Source organism: Pyrgilauda ruficollis, unplaced genomic scaffold, assembly GCF_017590135.1.
Source record: "Pyrgilauda ruficollis isolate IOZ18807 unplaced genomic scaffold, ASM1759013v1 scaffold554, whole genome shotgun sequence".
In the NCBI taxonomy this organism is placed as follows: Eukaryota; Metazoa; Chordata; class Aves; order Passeriformes; family Passeridae; genus Pyrgilauda; species Pyrgilauda ruficollis.
The window spans coordinates 8,177-30,583 of NW_024527200.1; the positions used below are offsets into that span (position 1 = coordinate 8,177).

A 22,407-nucleotide genomic window follows, 5' to 3' on the forward strand; every position below is an offset into this window, starting at 1 on the left:
GGGGGGGAGGGGTGGGGTTGGTCCCCCTCGGATTCGGCAGCTGGATGGGGAGAAATTGGGGAAAAACAGGAAAAATCAGGAAAAATCAAGAAAAATGTTGGGATTTGGGGGGAATTTAGAGGGGAAGTCCTGAAAATTCCAAGGATTTTGGGGGGATTTTGAGGGAATTCCCGAAATTTTTGGTCGAATTTTAAGGGAATTACTGAAAATCCCCAAGGTTTTGGGGGGGATTTCCTGAAAATTCCAAAGATTTTGGGGGGAATTCCTAAAAATCCCAACGATTTTGTGGGGATTCCAGAAAATCCCAAAGATTTTGGGCGAATTAAAGGAAAATTCCTGAAAATTCCAACGATTTCATTCAATTTTGGGGGGAATTCCTGAAAATCCCAAAGATTTTGGTTAAATTAAATTTGGCTAAATCCTCTCTTGGTTGTGTTGGCCAACTGGAAGAGTCCAAACCCACTTTGGGTTGCGTTGGCCAACTGGAACATCCAAACCCTCTCTTGGTTGGCTTGGCCAACTGGAAGAGTCCAACCACGCTCTTGATTGGGTTGGCCAACCGCGCTCTTGATTGGGTTGGCCAACTGGAAGAGTCCAACCCATTCACGGTTGCGTTGGCCAACTGGAAGATCCCAAACCCTCTCTTGGTTGGGTTGACCAACCACGCTCTTGGTTGGGTTGGCCAACTGGAAGAGTCCAACCCCCGTTGACTCACCGGCGCCCAGGCCACGTCTCCGGTGCGATTCGGCGAAGGCGGTGATCCGCGGCCAACTGATGGCAATCTCCTCGGCTTTTGGGGGAAAAATCGGGAATTTTTGTGAATTTTGGGGAATTTCCACACCAAATTTTCCCATCCCGGCTCCGTTTCGGGGTGAAATCCCCAAATTTTGGGCGAATTTTGGGGATTTTTTAGGGGGAAAAGCATTCTGGGGAAACTGAGGCAGCCAAATTCCATACAGAATTTTGAAGGCTCCTAAAATTAATTTTGTCTCAAGATTCCCCCAAAAAATCCCAAAATTCCACGAAATTTTGCCCCAGGAGCTCCCAAAAAATTCCCAAATTTGTTCCTTAGGGAATTCCCAAAATTCCCACCCCCCCAAAATATTTTAAAATATTTTGAAATAATTTAAAAAATAAAACTTAAATTATAAATTTAATTTTATTTTAACATTAAAATTTAAAAATATTTAAATTATTAAAAATATTCCCCAAAAAATTCCAAAATTCCCTTTTCCCCCAAAAAATTCCCAAAATTTCGAGATCCTCTTACCCAAGGAAATGACGTTCTCGTAATTCTCCTGCATCTTCACCCCAAATTTGGGGGATCCCCCAAAATCCCAAATCCGAGCCTGGAAAATCCCAAAAATCCCCGTCAGGATCCCAAAAATTTTGGGAATTTTGGGGCTTTTTGTGGAGCTTTATCCCGATTTTTGGGGTGGATTTTGGGATAATTTTGGGGGGATTTTGGGGTGGATTTGGAGGAATTTTAGGGGAAATTTTGGGATAACTTGAGGATTTTTGGGGGGGAATTTGGGGATAATTTTGGGATTTTTGGAGGGAATTTTGGGGTAATTTTAGGATGATTTGAGGGGAATTCAGGGATGATTTTGGGATTATTTTGGGGAATTTTGGGGCGGATTTGGAGGGAATTTTGGGATCATTCTGGAATGATTTGGAGGGAATTTTGGGATAATTTCAGGGGGATTTGGGGGAAATTTTAGGGGAAATTTTGGGATAGTTTGGGGATTTTTTGGGGGGAATTTTGGGATAATTTTGGGGAAGATTTGGGGGAAAATTTTGGGTTATTTTGTGGTAAATTTGGGGGAATTTTAGGGAGTATTTGGGGGGAAATTTTGGGGAATTTTGGGGGGATTTTGGGATGATCTGGGAAGAATTTTGGGGTGTATTTGGGGAGAATTTTGAGATAATTTTGGGATAATTCTGGCATGATTTGAAGGGAATTTTGGGGGGATTTGGGGGCAATTTTAGGATGATTTGAGGAAGAATTTTGGGATAATTCTGGGATGATTTCGGGACAATTTGGGCTGGTTTTGGGAGGAATTTGGGACTCGCCGGTTTTGGGGATCTCCCTGTGCCGATCCCGAAACTAAAACTGATCCCAAAACTGATCCCGATCCAGTTCGAATCCCGCTCCCGGTCCAGACCCGGTTCGAATCCCGCTCCCGGTCCAGACCCGGTTCGAATCCCGCTCCCGGTCCAGACCCGGTTCGAATCCCGCTCCCGGTCCCAAACTGGATCAGATCCCATTCCCGATCCCCGTCCGGACCTGATCCCGGACTCGATCCCGGTCCCGATCCTGCTCCTGATCCCGACCCGGTTCTAATCCCAAAACCGATCCCAACCCGGTTCTAATCCCGATCCCGGTCCTGATCCCAAAACCGATCCCAACCCCGTTCTAATCCCGATCCCAGCCTGGTCCCGGTTCCGATCCCGTTCCAGCTCCCGGTCCCGATCCCAAAACCGATCCCGGTTCTAATCCCGATCCTGATCCAACTCCCGGTCCGGACCCGCTCCCGATTCCGTTCCCCATCCGGTTCAAATCCTGCTCCCGGTCCCACTCCCGGTCCGGTTCGAATCCCGATCCCTCTCCCAGTCCCTATCTCGACCCGGTCCTGATCCGGTTCGAATCCCGCTCCCGGTCCGGACCTGCTCCCGATCCGGTTCAAATCCCGCTCCCGGTCCCGGTCCCGCTCCGGTTCGAATCCCGATCCCTCTCCCAGTCCCGATCCCGACCCGGTCCCAGTCCCGATCCCGATCCGGTTCTAATCCCGATCCCGACCCGGTTCTAATCCCGATCCGGACCCGTTCCCGCTCCGATCCCGCTCCCGGTCCCGGTCCCGGTCCCGCTGGAGGCGGCTCCCGGCGTGACCCGGATACAGAGGAGCCGCCGCCTCCTCCCCCCAAAAAATCCCAAGGGATGCCCAAAAAATGCCCAAAATATTCCCAAAGATTTGCCCCCAAAAATCCCAAAACATTCCCAAAGATTTGCCCCCACAATTCCCAAGATATCGAAAAAATTCCCAAAGATTTGCCCCCAAAAAATCCCAAGGGATGCCCAAAAAAAAGCCAAAAAACTTCCCAAAATAGCCCCAAAGAATTCCCGAAGATTTGCCCCAAAAAATCCCCAAGTTCCCACAGAATTCCCAAAGATTTGCCCCAAAATTCCCCCCAAAATTCCCAAAACACCCCAAAAATTCCCAATTTTCCCAGGGATTATTCCCAGTTTTCCCCCATTTCATCTCCAAAGAAAAATTCCACGAATTCCTCACTAAATCTATTTTTTATTCACATTACAAACAAAGAAGAAAATTCCAAAAAAATCCCAAAAAACCCCCGGGGAAAAACCCCGGAATTCCCACCCCAATCCATGAAGATTTTTGGGATCAAATCCTTTTTTTTTTCCCGATTTTCCATCCTCATTTTGGGATTTCCTTCCCGATTTTTCAGGATCTTCCGGCTGAATAAATACAATAAATTACGGAACCGCCCGGAATTCCCGATTTTCTTCAAAACCTCCGGATCGGGGCCTTTCCCCCCCCAAAAAAAAAAATTCCAAAACCACCCAAAATTCCAGGATTTTCTCCAAATCCATCCCGCTGATTTTTATTTTTCCTGGGAAAACTCACGGAAAAAACGGAAATTCAATTTTTTTTTTTTTTTGCCATTTCTACCCTACTTTCCTACTCTACCCTACCCAAAACTACGGTCGGGAACGTCGGAAAAAATTCCCGATTTTTTTTCCGTTTCACCCTTCCGGCATTTCCTCCTCTCCGTGACTCCGGAGATTCCTCCGGAGCTGGGATCCCATCCCGAAATTCCGGCCGGAATCGTGGAGCCGTCGGTGCTTGGCCAACGATGGAGGATCTCCAAAGGTTCTTCCGCATTTTTGGGGTTCATCCATGGATTTCCCAATTTTTTGGGATTCCTCATGGAGCCGTTGATGCTTGGCCAACGATGAAAGGTCTCCAAAGGTTTTTCCGCATTCCGAGCAGGATTTTTGGGATTCATCCAAGGATTTCCCAATTTTTTGCGATTCTTCGTGGAGCCGTTGATGTTTGGCCAACGCTGAAGGATCTCCAAAGGTTTTTCCGCATTCCGAGCAGATTTTTTGGGAATCCTCATGAATCCGTTGATGTTCGGCCAACGTTGACGAATCAACCAAGGATTTTCCACATTTTTGGGATTCATCCAAAGATTTCCCAATTTTTTGGGATTCTTCATGGATCTGCTGATGTTTGGCCAACGCTGAAGGGTCTCCAAAGGTTTTTCCACATTCCGAGCAGGATTTTTGGGTTTCATCCAATGATTTCCCAATTTTTTGGGATTCAACCAAGGATTTCCCAATTTTTTGGGATTCATCCAAGGATTTCCCACTTTTTTGGGAATCCTCATGGACCCGTTGATGCTTGGCCAACGCCGATGGATCCGAGAAGGACTTCCCACATTCTGAGCAGGATTTTTGGGTTTCAGCCAAGGATTTCCCACATTTTTCTGACTCCTCGTGAACCTGTTGGCTTTTAGCCAACATTGACGAATCAAATTTTTGGGACTCCTCTTGAACCCGTTGATTCTTGGCCAACGTTGATGACTCAACCAAGGATTTCCCAATTTTTTGTGACTCCTCTTGAACCCGTTGATTCTTGGCCAACGTTGATGACTCAACCAAGGATTTCCCAATTTTTTGGGACCCCTCATGAACCCGCTGATGCTTGGCCAACGCCGACGGATCCGAGAACGTTTTCCCGCACTCGCCGCAACTTTTCCGGGACCCGGCTCCGTGCGCCCGCTGATGCTTCTGGAAGTGGAGTGTGGAATTAAAACTCTTCCCGCACTCCCCGCAGACGTGGGGCCGACCCCCGGCGTGCGTCCGCTGGTGCCGGTAAAGATGAGACGTCCTCCCAAAACTCTTTCCGCACTCGGGACACTCGTAGGGTTTCTCCCCGGTGTGAATCCGTTGGTGCCTCTCCCAATGGGAACTCCAGGAAAAACTCTTCCCGCAATCCCCGCACCGATACGGCTTCTCGGCGCCGGAGCCGCCGTGGAAACTCCGCCGGTGCCGCGCGTACTGCGAGCGCGCGCCGAAAGCTTTGCCGCACTCCTCGCAGCGGAAGGGGCCCTCGCCGAGGTGAATCCGTTGGTGCTTCACCAACGCCGGCGCGTCGCCGAAGCTCTTCCGGCACAGGGAACATTTGTAGGGTCTCATCCCGGTGTGCGTCCGTTGGTGCCGCTCGAAATGGAGGATGCTGCCGAAACTCCGCCCGCAGTAGGTGCAGATGTACGAACGCCCCCCGGCGTGGCCGCGTTGGTGCCGGTAAAGATGAGAACTCCTTGAAAAACTCTTCCCGCACTCCGGGCACTCGTAGGGTTTCTCCCCGGTGTGAATCCGTTGATGCCGAAGCCAATGGGAACTCCAGGAAAAACTCTTCCCGCAATCGCCGCACTGGAAGGGCAAATTCCCGGTGTGGAGCCGTTGATGAGTGGCCAACTCTTTATTCCGCCGGAAGCTCTTCCCGCATTCCTGACATTTATAGGGAAGCCCGCGGGGTTTTTCCGGCGCCGATTCGGCGCCGCCGTGGCCGCGTTGGTGCCGGTAGAGGTTGGAAGAGACGTTGAAGCTCTTCCCGCAGTGGAAACACCGGAACGGTTTTTCCCCGGTGTGCGTCCGGCGATGTTTGGAAAAATGGGAGCTGCAGCTGAAGCTCTTGCCGCATTCCGAGCACTCGTAGCTCTTTTGGAGCACGATGATGCTCTTGAAGTTGGAGAAACTTTGGGATTTGGGGTTTCTCTTCCGGCTCTTCGACGACGTCCCGGGGTCGATTTGTTGAACCACGGTCCAACGGAAAGTTTCCCGCTCGGAAAGGTCGGGGTTGGGGAAGAGGGCGCCGGGATCCAATTCCACGATTTCCGGAGCCGCCGCCAACGTTGGGTTCGAGTCGGGCGTTCCTGGGGTTTGGGAGAGGGGGAAAATTGGGAATTTTGGGGGGTTTTCCTGTTTTTTTTCTGGGATTTTTCCCTATTTTTTGTGGGGTTTTTCCAGCTTCTTGTGGAATTTTCCCCATTTTTTACAAGATTTGTCCCCAATTTTTACGGGATTTGCCCCCATTTTTTATGGGGTTTTCCCCAATTTTTGTGGCGTTATCCCAATTTTTTGTGGAATTTTTCCCAATTTTTGGTGGGGTTTTCATCATTTCCTGTGGGATTTTCCCAATTCCCATGGGATTTCCCCAATTCCCATGGGATTTCCCCATTTTTCATGGGGTTTTCCCTTTTAATTTCCCCAATTTTTGTGAAGTTTTCCCCATTTTTTACGGGATTTATCCCCATTTTTTATGGGGTTTTCCCCATTTTTTTGTGGCGTTATCCCAATTTTTTGTGGAATTTTCCCCATTTTTTGGTGGGGTTTTCATCATTTCCTGTGGGATTTTCCCAATTCCCATGGGATTTCCCCATTTTTTTATGGGGTTTTCCCATTTTTTTTGGAATTTCCCCCATTTTTACGAGATTTCCATGGGGATGGGAACAGATGCATCGATCCCATCAATTTTAATCCAAATTTTTCCCCTCAATTCCCCGACGAAATCCCACGGGAAATGGGATTTTTGGGATAAGAAATGAGGGAAAAAAAAAATCCCATTAATGGGAAAATAATTGAATTCCCACGGGATTTGGAGGCTGAATTCAATTGGGATGGAGGCCACGGATTTCTGGGAATTTTTCATGGGATTTATGGGAATTTTTTATGGGTTTTATGGGAATTTTTTATGGGATTTATGGGAATTTTTTATGGGTTTTATGGGAATTTTTTCATGGGATTTATGGGAATTTTTCATGGGTTTTATGGGAATTTTTCATGGGATTTATGGGAATTTTTCATGGGATTTATGGGAATTTTTAATGGGTTTTATGGGAATTTTTCATGGGATTTATGGGAATTTTTCATGGGATTTATGGGGATTTTCCCCCTTCCCAAACTTACCCTGGATTCCGTTGGGATCGTAGGGATCTTCCTCCCCCTCATCCCCAAAAATCACCTCCGGCTCCGCCCCCTCCTCCTCCTCTTCCTCCTCCCCCCACGGATCCATCGCCCGCTCCAGGATCCTGGAAAATCCCAAAAAAATTAAAATTCAGTCCCCAAATAATTCCAGCCCTTAAAAATTCTGTCCCAAAAAAAATTCCAGACCCCAAAAAATTCCAGCCCCTAAAATTCCAGCCCCAAAAAATTCCAGGAATTAAAAGATCCACAATTCCCATTTTTTTCCACAAATGAAAGACCCCAAAATCCTAAATTTTTCCAGGAATATAAGGCCCCAAATCCCCAATTTTTCCACAAATTAAATACCCCAAATCTTCAATTTTCCCAGAAATTAAAGACTCCAAATCCCCAATTTTTCCATTAATTAAAGACCCCAAAATCCTGATTTTCCCAGGAATTAATGACCCCCAAAACCCGATTTTTCCATGAATTAAACACCCCAAAATCCCCAATTTTTCCAAGAATTAAAGACCCCAAAATCCCCAAATTTCCAAAGAATTAAAGACCCCCAAATCCCCCATTTTTTCCACAAATTAATGACCCCAAATCCCCAAATACTCCTGGAATTAATGACCCTAAAATCCCGATTTTTCCCATTAATTAGAGACCCCCAAATCCCGATTTTTTCCCTTAATTAGAGACCCCCAAATCCTCAATTTTTCCACGAATTAAAGACCCCAAATCCCCAATTTTTGTAGGAATTTAAATTTACTTAAATTCCAGCGCCCCCCCATTTAAAAATTGGGTTTTTTAACCCCTTCATTCCCTGCATTTTTTTTTTCCATGGAAACACCGAATCCTTCTTTAAACCCTTCCCAAAATTTAAAAAACCTGGATTTGGGTGGGAATTAAGGTGGGAATTTTGGGGGGGGTCCCTTCCCTAAAATTCCTCCGTTTCCCCAGCCCTGGACCCCCAAAATTCCTTGAAAATTCTCCAAAAATTCCCTTAAAAATCCCAAAAAAATCCCTAAAAATTCTCCCCAAAATCCCTACAAATTCCCCCCAAAAATCCCTAAAATTCCCCGAAATTGCCCAAAAAAATCCACTAAAAATTCCCCCAAAATTTTTCAAAATCCCCAAAAATTCCCTTAAAATTCCCTTTTGAAATCCTTTAAAATCCCTAAAAAAATTCCCCAAAATTACCTAAAAATTCCCCAAAAATTTTCCCCCCAAAATCCCTAAAAATTAAAAAAAAATCCCTAAAAAAATTCCCCCCCAAAAAAAATTCCCAAACCATGAAAAAACCCCAAATTTAAAGATTTTTTTTTCCCCTCCAGGATCCCAAACTCTGACCAGGAGCTGTCGGAATTCCAGGAATTTGGGATTTTTCCCAAAAAAATCCGGGATCAACTCGGAATTCCGGGACGAGATGCAGGAAAGCTACGAAAGCGTCATTTCCTTGGGTAAGACCCCAAATTTCCTTGGATTTCTCCTTAATTTGGGATAAAAATCCTTAATTATTAATCCCAAAATTGAAATTAATTGGGTTTAATTAAAAAATCGGAATTAAAACCCCAATTCCGGCCGGATTTTCCGGGATTTTCCCACATTTTGGGGTCTGAGTCATGTCCAGTTGTTCCCCCAAAAATCAGCAAAATTTATTCACCCAAAAATCAACAAAATTCGCCCAAAATTTGGGGATTTCACCCCGAAACGGAGCCGGGGTGGGAAAATGGGGTGTGGAAAATTCCCAAAATTCACAAAGTTCACAAAAATTCCCGATTTTTCCCCCAAAAGCCGAGGAGATCGCCATCAGCTGGCCACGGATCACCGCCTTCGCCGAATCGCACCGGAGACGCGGCCTGGGCGCCGGTGAGTCAATGGGGGTTGGATCTTCCAGTTGGGTCAACGCAACCCAAAATGGGTTTGGACTCTTCCAGTTGGCCAACGCAACCATGAATGGGTTGGACTCTTCCAGTTGGCCAACCCAACCAAGAGCGTGGTTGGGCTCCTCTACTTGGTCAACCCAACCTAGGGCATGGTTGGACTCTTCCAGTTGGCCAACGCCACCAAGAGAGGGTTTGGATCTTCCAGTTGGCCAACGCAACCAAGAGTGGGTTTGGGGTCTTCCAGCTGAAGTCCTCAAAATCCCCAAATTCCACCAAGATCCCCAAAGACCCCCAAGGCCTCTCCAAGACCCCAAACCCTTCCAGAGTCCCAAAAACCCCCCCAAGACCCCAAACCCTCCAAAAAATCCCCAAATCCCCCCAAGACCCCAAAGCTCCTCCAAGACCCCAAATCCCCCCAAAATTCCCAAATCCCCCCAAGACCCCAAACTCCTCCAAGACCCCAAAAACTTCTCCAAGACCCCAAAACCCCCCAAGACCCCAAACCCGTCCATGACCTCAAACACCCAAAAATCCCCAAGACCCTCAAAGTTCCCCAAGACCCCAATTCTCTCCAAGACCCCAAAATTCCCAAAACCCCAAAATCCCCCCAAAATCCCCAAAGTTCCCCAAGACTCCAAACTCCTCCAAGACCCCAAACCCCCCAAAACCAAAACCCCCCAAAAAACCCCAAAACCTCCCCAGATCCCCCCTTTTCCCCCCCTCCAGACGCCGTCCCGGCCTCGCCGAGCGACAACGACGAGGAAGAGCCGCCGCCGGACCCTCTGGAAAAACCCGAAATCCCCGGCACGCCGCCGGCGCCGAACCCCAAATCCCCCCCGAGCCCAACCGGTGCCAAACCCGGCACGGCCGAGACCCCGAAAGCGGAACCCCAACCCCGAAAAGCGCCGGGAAAACGCCAAGGAAAATCCGGCTTCAAGAAATTCCAACCGCGCAACCTCCGCTGCCACGACTGCGGCAAAGCTTTGGCGTTGCCGAAACGCCGGCGCGGGACGGAACGACCCCATAAATGCCCGGAATGTGGGAAGAGTTTCCGGTTGAGCTCCAGTTTGGTGACCCACCAACGCCGGCATTCCGGTGAAAATCCCTACAAATGCCCCGATTGCGGGAAATCCTTCAGCGTTGGCTCGGCGTTCATCCAGCACCAACGGATCCACGCCGGCGCGGCGCCGTGCCGGTGCGGGGTTTGCGGGAAGAGCTTCCCGGCGAGTTCGGGTTTGGTGAAGCACCAAAAGCTTCACCTGGAGGAGAAACCCTACAAATGCGGCGATTGCGGGAAAGGATTCAACTGGAATTCCCACCTGGAGCGGCACCGGAGGATTCACACCGGTGAGAAACCCTACGAGTGCCCGGAGTGCGGGAAGAGTTTTTCTTGGAGTTCCCACCTGGATCGGCATCGCCGAACCCACGCCGCGGCGGAAGCCGGCGGGCGCTGCGCCGAGTGCGGGGCGGGATCGCCGGAAGCGCCGGAATGCGGAACGGCTAAAACGCCGAGAAACCCCAAAACGGCCAAAAAAGCGGCGGAGAAACCCCACAAATGCACGGAATGCGGGAAGGGTTTCGGCGTCGCCGCGGCGTTGGCGCAGCACCGGCGCGGCCACGCTCCCGGCAAACCCTACGAGTGCCGGGAATGCGGGAAAAGCTTTTCCTGGAGTTCCCACCTGGATCGGCACCGGCGAATCCACATGGGGGAAAAACCTTTCCGATGCGGCAGCTGCGGCAAGAGTTTTTCCCAAAGCTCCCACTTGGAACGGCACCGGAAAATCCACCGGGAGCCATGCCGGGAATGCGGCAGAAACGAGGGGAAAAAAGGAGGGAAAAGCTTCCAAAAACGCTGCCGGATTTCGGGGGAGCCGCGCGGCGATTGCGGCGCCGGGGCGGCGTGGGAGGAGAAATGCGGCGAGTGCGGGAAAAATTTGGGTTTGGGCTCGAATTTGGGGTCGAATTTGAAGGATCAAGGCACCCAAACCGGCGAGAAACCCTACGCGTGCCCGGAATGCGGCAAGAGCTTCGGTCAAAACTCGGCGTTGGCCAAACACCGGCGGATGCACACGGGGGAGAAACCCTACAAATGCCCCGAGTGCGGGAAAAGCTTCGGCGTCCGCTCCAACCTCATCAAACACCAGCGCACCCACCTGGGCGAGAAACCCTACAAATGCCCCGATTGCTCCAAAGGCTTCATCCAAAAATCCGACCTCACCAAACACCGGCGGATGCACACCGGCGAGAAACCCTACAAGTGCCAGGAGTGCGGCAAGTGCTTCAGCGTCTCCTCCAACCTCATCAAGCACCAACGGATCCATCTGGGCGAGAAACCCTTCCAGTGCTCCGAGTGCGGCAAGAGCTTCATCCAGCGCTCCGAGCTCACCATCCACCGGCGCGTCCACACCGGCGAGAAGCCCTACAAGTGCCCCGAGTGCGGGAAGTGCTTCAGCCGCAGCTCGCACCTCAACCGGCACCAGCGCACCCACGGCAAAGCCGCCGCCGCCGCCTCTTCCTCTTCCTTCCCGGCCTCCTCTTCCTCCTTCTCTTCCTCGTCCTTCTCTTCTTCTTCTTCCTCCTTCTCCTCCTCCTCCTCCTCGGCCTTCCCAGCGTTCCCGGGCTCCTCGGCCGTGCCGGCGGCGTTGGAGCTGCCCTGGGCGTTGGCGTTGCCAGGCCGGGCGTTCCCGGGGTTTCCGGTGGGTAATTAGGGAGGTGGTTAATTAGGGGTGGGGGGTTGGTTGGGTAATTAAAGGGGGGAGATGGGGGATTCCCATGGTTCCGGTGGGTTCCCGGCGTTCCCGGTGCTCCCAGTGCCCAACTGGGATTGGCCAACGCAAGACCCAACCTTGGGTTGGTCCCGTTGAATTCTCATGGCTAATTAATGATCTCTGATTAATTAGGGGTGAATTCATTCATTAATTAACGGAGCACCTGGCCGGGTTTTTGGCGGCTCACCGGCACGGGAGGCTCTTCCAGTGCGGGCAGTGCGGGCGGTGTTTCGGTCAAGGCGCGGCGTTGTTGAAGCATCAACGCTCTCACGGCACCGGCGGCGGCGCCGAACCGGCGGCGCCGAAATGCCTGGATTGCGGGAAAAGCCGGGGGTTGTGCCAGGATTGCGGGCGGCAACCGGAAACGGCGCCGGAGAAGCCGTACAAGTGCCAGGAATGCGGGAAAAGCTTCGGGCAGCGCTCGGCGCTGGTGAAACACCGGCGCATCCACACCGGCGAGAAACCCTACAAATGCCCCGATTGCTCCAAAGGCTTCATCCAAAAATCCGACCTCACCATCCACCGGCGGATGCACACCGGCGAGAAACCCTACAAGTGCCAGGAGTGCGGCAAGTGCTTCAGCGTCTCCTCCAACCTCTTGACCCACCAGAGGACGCATCTGGGCGAGAAACCCTTCCAGTGCTCCGAGTGCGGCAAGAGCTTCATCCAGCGCTCCGAGCTCACCATCCACCGGCGCGTCCACACCGGCGAGAAGCCCTACAAGTGCCCCGAGTGCGGGAAGTGCTTCAGCCGCAGCTCGCACCTCAACCGGCACCAGCGCACCCACGGCAAAGCCGCCGCCGCCGCCTCTTCCTCTTCCTTCCCGGCCTCCTCTTCCTCCTTCTCTTCCTCGTCCTTCTCTTCTTCTTCTTCCTCCTTCTCTTCCTCCTCCTCCTCCTCCTCGGCCTTCCCGGCGTTCCCGGGCTCCTCGGCCGTGCCGGCGGCGTTGGAGCTGCCCTGGGCGTTGGCGTTGCCGGGCCGGGCGTTCCCGGGGTTTCCGGTGGGTAATTAGGGAGGTGGTTAATTAGGGGTGGGGGGTTGGTTGGGTAATTAAAGGGGGGAGATGGGGGATTCCCATGGTTCCGGTGGGTTCCCGGCGTTCCCGGTGCTCCCAGTGCCCAACTGGGCTTGGCCAACACAAGACCCAACCTTGGGTTGGTCCCATTGAATTCTCATGGCTAATTAATGATCTCTGATTAATTAGGGGTGAATTCATTCATTAATTAATTGGGAACTTGGGGAATTTCCATCATTCCATTGTTTCGGTAGGTTTCCGGCATTCCCAGTGCTCCCAGTGCCCAACTGGGATTGGCCAACGCAAGACCCAACCTTGGGTTGGTCCCGTTGAATTCTCATGGCTAATTAATGATCTCTGATTAATTAGGGGTGAATTCATTCATTAATTAATTGGGAACTTGGGGAATTTCCATCATTCCATTGTTTCGGTAGGTTTCCGGCATTCCCAGTGCTCCCAGTGCCCAACTGGGATTGGCCAACGCAAGACCCAACCTTGGGTTGGTCCCGTTGAATTCTCATGGCTAATTAATGATCTCTGATTAATTAGGGGTGAATTCATTCATTAATTAATTGGGAACTTGGGGAATTTCCATCATTCCATTGTTTCGGTAGGTTTCCGGCATTCCCAGTGCTCCCAGTGCCCAACTGGGCTTGGCCAACCCAACACCCAATGTTGGGTTTGGTCCCAACTAGTTCCCATTTAATTTCAGTGCCCGATTAATGATCTGTAATTAATCCCATCATTCCGTGGTTCCGGTGGGTTCCCGGCATTCCCAGTGCTCCCAGTGCCCAACTGGGCTTGGCCAACCCAACACCCAACCTTGGTTTGTCCCATTGAGTTTTCATGGCTAATTAAGGATCTCTGATTAATTAGGGGTGAATTAATTCATTAATTCAGTGGGGAGATGAGGAATTCCCATCATTTCCATGGTCCGGTCACTTCCCAGTGCTCCCAGTGCCCAACTGGGGTTGGTCAATCCCAAGACCCAACCTTGGGTTGGTCCCATTGAATTCTCATGGCTAATTAATGATCTCTGATTAATTAGGGGATGATTAATTGGCTAATTAATGACTGGAGGGGGAATTCCCATCATTCCCAGTGCTCCCAGTGCCCAACTGGGGTTGGTCAATCCCAAGACCCAACCTTGGGTTGTTGGGGGAAATTTGGGAAAATTTGGGAAATGTGGGAAAATAACGGAAAAATAATGGAAAAAATGTGGGAAAATAATGGAGAAAATGTGGAAAAATGTGGAAAAATATGGAAAAAATAATGGAAAATAAAGGAAAAGTGGGAAAATGTGGGAAAATGTAGAAAGATTAATGGAAAAAGAATGGAAAAATGTCGGGACATGGGGAAAAAAGTGGGAAAATAATGGAAAAAAGTGGAATAAATAATGGAAAAAATAACGGAAAAAATAATGGAAAATGTGGAAAAATAAAGGAAAATTGGGAAAATAAAGGAAAATTTGGAAAATGTGGAAAAATGTGTAATAAATATGGAAAAAAAATGTGGGGAAATAATGGAAAAATAAAGGAAAATATGGCAAAATAATGGAAAAATAATTGAAAAAAGTCAAATAAATGTGGAAAAATAATGGGAAAAATATGGAAAAATAAAAGAAAATTTGGGAAAATGTTGGAAAATGTGGAAAAATACGGATATTCTTATTTTTTGGGGTGGGAATTCCCATTTTTTGGGGTGGTTTTCCCGATTTTTTGGGTGGATTTTCATTTTTTTTGGTTGGATATTCCAAATTTTTTTGTGTTTTCCCCCTTTTTTCCCAGGATTTTCCCATTTTTTGGGTTTTTTTCCCCATTTTTTTCTGTCTTTTCCTATTTTTTATCCAGATTTTCCCTTTTTTGTGTGGATTTTCCCATTTTTTCTGGGGGTTTTCCTAAATTTTTGTGATTTTTTTTTTCCCTTTTTCCCAAGGATTTTCCCCACCTTTTTTGGGGGAATTGTTCCCATTTTTTGAGGGTTTATTCCCAGATTTTTTTGGGGATTTTTTCCCATTTTTTGGGGGGGATTTTCCCATTTTTTTGGAGATTTTCCCAAGCAAAACCCATTTGGGATGAAGCTGAAAAAAATTGGGATAAAAAATTGGGAAAATCCCCCAAAATAAACCAAAAAATTCCCAAAAAAAAGGGGAATAATCCCAAAAAAAATCCACGGATGATGAGAGGAAAAGAAAAACTCGGAATTACAACAAGAAGGAATTTTATTGATATCAACATTTTTCCGGGATTTTTTTCCCCCCCAAAATTCCCAAATTCCTGAATTTTCCCGGAATTCCTGGAGGATTTTTTGGGTATTTTGGGGATTTTTGGATGAAATTCGTGGAAATTTCCGGGGCTGCCTCGAACCAGGGGGGGGTTCTCATCACAGCCCCACCCCCAAAAATTCCCAAAAATCCCAAAAATTCCCAAAAATTCCAGACCCCCTCTTTAGTGCAATTGGGCTCTTGGCTCCATTTTGGGAAAGGGGAATTATCCCAAAAAAAAAGTTGGGAATTCTGGGGGGAAATTGGGATTTTGGGGGGTGGGAGTCCCAAAATCCCCAAATTTCAGGGGTTTAGTCCCAAAAAATCCCAAATTTCAAGGATTTCTTCCCAAAAAATCCCAAATTCCAAGGATTTATCCCCAAATTCCAGGGTTTAATCCCAAAGAATTTCATATTTCAGGGATTTTTTTTCCCAAAAAATCCCAAATTTTGGGGGTTTATTCTCAAAAAAATCCCAAATTTTGGAATTTATTCCCAAATTCCAGGGGTTTAGTCCCAAATTTCAGTGGTTTAGTCCCAAAATTCCAAGGATTTATCCCTCCCCCCTACCCAAAATCCTAAATTCCAGGGATTTAAACCTAAAAATCCCCAAAATTCCAGGGATTTATTCCCAAAAAAATCCCAAATTCCAAGGATTTATCCCCAAAATTCCAGAGATTTGTTCCCAAAATCCCCTCCAGGAATTTCCTGGGATTTCTGGGGGGGATTTTTGGGGGAATTTTTGGAGATTTTGTGGGATTTCCTGAGGATTTTGTGAGAATTTTTTTGGATTTCATGGGAATTTTGTGGGGTTTTTTTGGGATTTTGGGAATTTTCCAGATTTTTTTTGGGATCTCCCTGGGAATTTGTGGGATTTTTCAGCACTTCTTTGGGACGTCTTTGGAATTTTATGGGATTTCTTGGGATTTCCTTTGGAATTTTTTGGGATTTTCCTGGGATTCTTCAGGATTTCCTTGGAATTTTTTGGGATTTCCTTGGGATTTTTTGGAATTTTGTGGGATTTCTTTGGGACATTTTGGGATTTCCTTGGGGTTTTTCAGGACTTTTTGGGTTTTGTGGGATTTTCTTGGGAATTTCCTTGGATTTTTTTGGGGATTTCTTTGGAATTTCCACAGGATATTTTGGGATCCTCTCGGAATTTTGGGGGGGATTTTCCCATTTTTTTGGAGATTTTCCCAAGCAAAACCCATTTGGGATGAAGCTGAAAAAAATTGGGATAAAAAATTGGGAAAATCCCCCAAAATAAATGAGAAAATACCAAAAAATTCCCAAAAAAAAGGGGAATAATCCCAAAAAAAATCCACGGATGATGAGAGGAAAAGAAAAACTCGGAATTACAACAAGAAGGAATTTTATTGATATCAACATTTTTCCGGGATTTTTTTCCCCCCCAAAATTCCCAAATTCCTGAATTTTCCCGGAATTCCTGGAGGATTTTTTGGGTATTTTGGGGATTTTTGGATGAAATTCGTGGAAATTTCCGGGGCTGCCTCGAACCAGGGGGGGTTCTCATCACAGCCCCACCCCCAAAAATTCCCAAAAATCCCAAAAATTCCCAAAAATTCCAGACCCCCTCTTTAGTGCAATTGGGCTCTTGGCTCCATTTTGGGAAAGGAGAATTATCCCAAAAAAAAAGTTGGGAATTCTGGGGGGAAATTGGGATTTTGGGGGGTGGGAGTCCCAAAATCCCCAAATTTCAGGGGTTTAGTCCCAAAAAATCCCAAATTTCAAGGATTTCTTCCCAAAAAATCCCAAATTCCAAGGATTTATCCCCAAATTCCAGGGTTTAATCCCAAAGAATTTCATATTTCAGGGATTTTTTTTCCCAAAAAATCCCAAATTTTGGGGGTTTATTCTCAAAAAAATCCCAAATTTTGGAATTTATTCCCAAATTCCAGGGGTTTAGTCCCAAATTTCAGTGGTTTAGTCACAAAATTCCAAGGATTTATCCCTCCCCCCTACCCAAAATCCTAAATTCCAGGGATTTAAACCTAAAAATCCCCAAAATTCCAGGGATTTATTCCCAAAAAAATCCCAAATTCCAAGGATTTATCCCCAAAATTCCAGAGATTTGTTCCCAAAATCCCCTCCAGGAATTTCCTGGGATTTCTGGGGGGGATTTTTGGGGGAATTTTTGGAGATTTTGTGGGATTTTTTTGCAGTTTTTGGGATTTCCTGAGGATTTTGTGAGAATTTTTTTGGATTTCATGGGAATTTTGTGGGGTTTTTTTTGGAATTTGGGAATTTTCCAGATTTTTTTTGGGATCTCCCTGGGAATTTGTGGGATTTTTCAGCACTTCTTTGGAATGTGTTTGGAATTTTATGGGATTTCTTGGGATTTCCTTTGGAATTTTTTGGGATTTTCCTGGGATTCTTCAGGATTTCCTTGGAATTTTTTGGGATTTCCTTGGGATTTTTTGGAATTTTGTGGGATTTCTTTGGGACATTTTGGGATTTCCTTGGGGTTTTTCAGGACTTTTTGGGTTTTGTGGGATTTTCTTGGGAATTTCCTTGGATTTTTTTGGGGATTTCTTTGGAATTTCCACAGGATATTTTGGGATCCTCTCGGAATTTTCCAGCATTTTACGGGATTTGCTTGGGACTTTTTGGGATTTCCTTCAAATTTCTCAGGATTTCCTCGGAATTTTTTGGGATTTCTCAGGATTCCTCGGAATTTTCCCCCTCAGAATTCCCAAATTTCCCCCCATCCTCTCACAGGCTGACGCTCCGATGGTGCCGAAAACCCCTCGGCCTCTCCCGCCCCTCCCCCAGCTCCTCGCTGTGCAGGCTCAGCGCGTCCGGAATTCCCGAAATTCCCGGAATTCCCGACAAATGTTCCACCGAGTCGAACTTCTGCAGGTCCGAGGCGATGGTCTGCAGGCTCAGCAGCGACAGAGAATCCCCGGAGGTGGAGATTTCCCGCGGAATTCCGGGCGTTTCCGAGGGAATTCCGGGCGTTTCCGACAGAATTCCGGGAATTCCGCACGTTGCCGAGGAGATCGCGCCGAAATTTTTGGGGTTTTCGCCGGGAATTCCAAGAATTTCTCTTGGAATTCCACACGTTGCCGAGGAGACTGAGGTGAAATTTCCGGGATTTTCGCTCAAATTTCCGGGATTTTCTCTTGGAATTCCAGGAATTTCAGGGTTTTCTCTAAGAATTCCGGGAATTTCGAGGTTTTCTCTCGGAATTCTGCCCATTCCAGCCGGGAATTCTCTGGGAATTTCTCTTGGAATTCTGCCCATTCCGATTTCAGCAGGAATTCCAAGATTTTCACTGGGAATTCCGGGATTTTCTCTCGGAATTCCAGGAATTCTGTTCGTTCCGGCCAGGATTTCTCTGGGATTTCCAGAATTATCAGGAATTTCAGTCGGAATTCCAAGATTTTGGCCTGGAATTCCGGGAATTCTTCCGATTCCAGCCGAGATTTCAGTGGAAAATCCAGGATTTTCACCAGGAGTTTTGGGATTTTCACCGGGAATTCCGAGATTTCCAGGGATTTCTCCAGGAATTCCGGGGATTTCTCTGGGAATTCTGTGGTTTTCTCTTGGAATTCCAGAAATTTCTCCGGGAATTCCGCGGACTTCAGGGTTTTCTCTTGAAATTCCGGGGGTTTCTCCAGGAATTTCTCCAGGAATTCCACAGTTTTCCCTTGGAATTCCAGGAATTTCTCTGGGAATTCTGTGGTTTTCTCTTGGAATTCCAGAGATTTCTCCAGGAATTCCGTGACTTTCTCTCGGAATTCCGGGGATTTCTCCGCGGATTTTGGAATCTTCTCTCGGAATTCCGGGGATTTCTCCGCGGACTTTGAGGTTTTCGCCGGGAATTCCGCGGCTTTCTCCGGGAATTCCGCGGCTTTCTCTCGGAATTCCGGGGATTTCGGGGTTCCCGGGGCCGCCCTCGGCTCCCAGGGGGTTTTCCCGGAGTTTTTTTTTCCGGAGGATCCTCTGGAACCTGCGGGCGTGGATCTCCTCGCTGATCTGCTCCAGGTTCCGCAGCGCCACCGAGTAGCGCAGCTTGGCCTGGGACACGGCCGATTCCAGGGAATTCACCCGGGATTTGTGCTCCTGGAGAAGGGGAAAAGGAGGGAATCCTTCCGAGATTTCCAGGGATTTCTCCAGGAATTCCGGGGATTTCTCTGGGAATTCTGTGGTTTTCTCTTGGAATTCCAGGAATTTCTCCAGGAATTCCGCGGACTTCAGGGTTTTCTCTTGAAATTCCGGGGGTTTCTCCAGGAATTTCTCCAGGAATTCCACAGTTTTCTCTTGGAATTCCGGGGATTTCTCTGGGAATTCTGTGGTTTTCTCTTGGAATTCCAGGGATTTCTCCAGGAATTCCATGATTTTCTCTCGGAATTCCGGGGATTTCTCCGCGGATTTTGGAATCTTCTCTCGGAATTCCGGGGATTTCTCCGCGGACTTTGAGGTTTTCGCCGGGAATTCCGCGGCTTTCTCCGGGAATTCCGCGGCTTTCTCTCGGAATTCCGGGGATTTCGGGGTTCCCGGGGCCGCCCTCGGCTCCCAGGGGGTTTTCCCGGAGTTTTTTTTTCCGGAGGATCCTCTGGAACCTGCGGGCGTGGATCTCCTCGCTGATCTGCTCCAGGTTCCGCAGCGCCACCGAGTAGCGCAGCTTGGCCTGGGACACGGCCGATTCCAGGGAATTCACCCGGGATTTGTGCTCCTGGAGAAGGGGAAAAGGAGGGAATCCGTGAAAATTCGTGGAACGTCCAAAAATCCGGGTGAAAATCGGTGAAAATTCCGTGAAAATCTGGTGAAAATACGTTAAAAACCTGTTTAAATTGATTAAAAAATGGGTTTAATGCCTAAAAATTCCAAGGAATTCTTGAAGGTTCCAAGGAATTCCTAAAAATTCCCAAAAATTTGTGTGGGAAACACTGAAAATTTGATGAAAATTGGAAAAAAATTGGTTAAAAAATGTGAAAAATGGGTTAAAATTAATTAAAAATGCGTTTAATGCCTAAAATTTCCAAGGAATTCCTCAAGATTCCAAAGAACTCCTTAAAAAATCCGAGGAATTCCTAAAAATTCCTTTTATTCCGTAAAAAATCTGGGGGAAATCCCACAAAAAAATTGGATGAAAATCCATTAAAATTGGGTTAAAGTCCCTAAGAAATTCCTCAGAATCACCAAAAAAAAAAAATGGGTTAAAATTAATTAAAAATACGTTTAATGCCTAAAATTTCCAAAGAATCCCTGAAGATTCCAAAGAATTCCTTAAAAAATCCGAGGAATTCCTAAAAATTCCTTTTATTCCGTAAAAATCTGGGGGAAATCCCACAAAAAAAATTGGATGAAAATCCATTAAAATGGGGTTTAAATCCCTAAGAAATTCCTCAGAATCACCAAAAAATCAATGGGAAAAATGGGATTGGAAGCTCCCAGTTCATCCCAGTCCCTCCCAGTCCCTCCCAGTTCCTCCCAGTCCCTCCCAGTTCATCCCAGTCCCTCCCAATCCATCCCAGTCCATCCCAGTTCCCTCTTTACCTCCAAGTTCTTCTCAGATCCTTCTCTCCCAGTGCTCCCAGTCCATCCCAGTGCTCCCAGTATCCCCAGTATCCACTCCAATCCAAATCCCAGTGCTCCAAACTGGTCCCAGTGACCCTCCCAGTCCATCCCAGTTCTCCCAGTCCATCCCAGTTCCTCCCAGTCCATCCCAGTTCCCTCTTCATCTCCAAGATCTTCTCCACTTCTCTCTCAGCAGTTCCAGTGCTCCCAGTATCCGGCCAAACTGGGATTCCCAGTGCTCCCAGTCCATCCCAGTTCATCCCAGTCCCTCCCAGTTCCTCCCAGTTCATCCCAGTCCCTCCCAGTTCATCCCAGTCCCCTCTTTACCTCCAAGTTCTTCTCAGACCCTTCTCTCCCAGTGCTCCCAGTGCTTTTCCAGTCCCTCCCAGTATCCCCAGTATCCCCTCCAATCCCAATCCCAGTGCTCCAAACTGGTCCCAGTGACCCTCCCAGTGCTCCCAGTTCCTCCCAATCCATCCCAGTTCCCTCCCAGTTCCCTCTTCACCTCCAAGACCTTCTCCACTTCTCTCTCAGCAGTTCCATGGATGGAGAAGGTTTGGGATTGGTGGAATGGGGTTTGGAGAAGGTTTGGAGAAGATGGGATGGGGATTGGGATGGGTAGGAGAAGGTTTGGGATTGGTGGGATGGGGTTTGGAAAAGGTGGGATGGAGTTTGGGATGGCTGGAGAAGGTCTGGGATGAGTTGGAGAAGGTTTGGAGAAGGTGGGAGGAGTTGGAGATGGAAATTCCCATTTTTCCTGCAAATTTCAGGTGGTTTTTTTCCATTTTTTTCCCCATTTTTTCACCAATTTTCTCCATTTTTTTTATTTTTCCCCATTTTTTTTGCTTTTTCCCGTTTTCCCCAGATTTTACCCCAAACCCAGCACCTCCTGCTGGCCTTGGGATCAGATTTGGGATCAAAATTCCCATTTTTCCCCCATTTTTCCCCCATTTTTCCCCATTTTTCCACCGATTTTCCCCATTTTTTTTTTATTTCTCCCCATTTTTTTTGCTTTTTCCCGTTTTCCCCAGATTTTACCCCAAACCCAGTACCTCCTTGGCTCTCCTGCGGGCCTCGTAGTAGGGCCGGGCGCGGTCGATGCAGGTGCCCAGCTGGGAGCCCTGCGAGTTCAGCTTCCGCGCCGAGTCCGAGAGGATGCGGCGATAGCGGGAACGGGCGGCCTGGGGCGGGGGGAAACCAGTTTGGGACTGGTTTGGACTGGTTTGGGACTGGGAAAACCAGTTTGGGATTGGGAACCAGTTTGGGACTGGTTTGGACTGGTTTGGGACTGGGAAAACCAGTTTGGGATTGGGAACCAGTTTGGGACTGGTTTGGACTGGTTTGGGACTGGGAAAACCAGTTTGGGATTGGGAACCAGTTTGGGACTGGTTTGGACTGGTTTGGGACTGGGAAAACCAGTTTGGGATTGGGAACCAGTTTGGGACTGGTTTGGACTGGTTTGGGACTGGGAAAACCAGTTTGGGATTGGGAACCAGTTTGGGACTGGTTTGGACTGGGACAGACTGGGAAAACCAGTTTAGGACTGGTTTGGACTGGGCTGGACTGGTTTGGGATTGGGAAAACCAGTTTGGGATTGGGAAACGGGGACTGGAAACCAGTTTGGGACTGGTTTGGACTGGGATGGACTGGGAAAACCAGTTTGGGACTGATTTGGACCAGGATGGACTGGGAAAAGCAGTTTGGGACTGGTTTGAACTGGTTTGGACTGGTTTGGGACTGGGAAAACCAGTTTGGGACTGGGATGGACTGAGAAAACCAGTTTGGGATTGGGAAACGGGGACTGGAAACCAGTTTGGGACTCGGTTGGACTGGGATGTACTGGGAAAACCAGTTTGGGATTGGGAAAACCAGTTTGGGATTGGGAAACGGGGACTGGAAACCAGTTTGGGACTGGTTTGGACTGGTTTGGACTGG

At 48.1% G+C, this 22,407-nt stretch overlaps 4 protein-coding genes and 1 long non-coding RNA gene across 5 annotated transcripts in view; 1 reads left to right on the forward strand and 4 right to left on the reverse strand.

Moving 5' to 3' along the window:
* LOC121361042 (zinc finger protein 271-like) overlaps positions 1-7,115 on the reverse strand; it is a 9,686-nt gene extending 2,571 nt beyond the window's left edge. Inside the window, exons 1-2 of the mRNA XM_041481345.1 lie at positions 6,998-7,115; positions 4,704-5,964 (exon numbers count right to left, since the gene is read on the reverse strand). Coding sequence (XP_041337279.1) covers positions 4,704-5,964; positions 6,998-7,103 — 1,367 coding nt within the window. The 5' untranslated portion in view covers positions 7,104-7,115. The remainder of the gene's footprint in view (positions 1-4,703; positions 5,965-6,997) is intronic.
* Positions 713-2,913, reverse strand: LOC121361044. Its single transcript, XR_005956293.1, has 3 exons — positions 2,801-2,913; positions 1,271-1,349; positions 713-790 (listed from the first exon to the last, which is right to left on the reverse strand). It is a non-coding gene; the product is annotated as an uncharacterized LOC121361044 (long non-coding RNA).
* On the forward strand, positions 5,898-13,398 carry LOC121361045 (zinc finger protein 665-like). Its single transcript, XM_041481346.1, has 5 exons — positions 5,898-5,947; positions 8,332-8,457; positions 8,792-8,866; positions 9,610-11,456; positions 11,812-13,398. Exons 2-5 carry the CDS (start codon positions 8,424-8,426, stop codon positions 12,661-12,663), a joined length of 2,808 nt encoding a protein of 935 aa, XP_041337280.1. The 5' UTR covers positions 5,898-5,947; positions 8,332-8,423; the 3' UTR covers positions 12,664-13,398.
* Positions 13,399-17,473: 4,075 nt separating this feature from the next.
* On the reverse strand, positions 17,474-19,747 carry LOC121361046 (zonadhesin-like; the record flags this gene model as incomplete). The annotated part of the gene is made up of 2 exons (XM_041481347.1): positions 17,474-18,486; positions 19,100-19,747. Coding segments are annotated over 2 exons (1,473 nt in total), but the record flags the coding sequence as incomplete, so codon positions are not given.
* Positions 19,748-21,488: 1,741 nt separating this feature from the next.
* The window catches only part of LOC121361047, a gene marked incomplete at its 5' end in the record, with an annotated part of 4,558 nt that continues 3,639 nt past the window's right edge, over positions 21,489-22,407 (reverse strand). Inside the window, one exon of the mRNA XM_041481349.1 lies at positions 21,489-21,653. Within this exon, the coding sequence (XP_041337283.1) occupies positions 21,507-21,653 (147 nt within the window). The remainder of the gene's footprint in view (positions 21,654-22,407) is intronic.

What these genes read in the sequence shown, in the direction of transcription:
- LOC121361045 (XM_041481346.1), top strand. Translation starts at nt 8,424, where the DNA reads ATGCAGGAAAGCTACGAAAGCGTCATTTCCTTGG. An exon ending in CGAAAGCGTCATTTCCTTGG is followed by an intron (nt 8,458 to 8,791) that starts GTAAGACCCCAA and finishes TTCCCCCAAAAG; the next exon opens with CCGAGGAGATCGCCATCAGC. An exon ending in GAGACGCGGCCTGGGCGCCG is followed by an intron (nt 8,867 to 9,609) that starts GTGAGTCAATGG and finishes CCCCCCCTCCAG; the next exon opens with ACGCCGTCCCGGCCTCGCCG.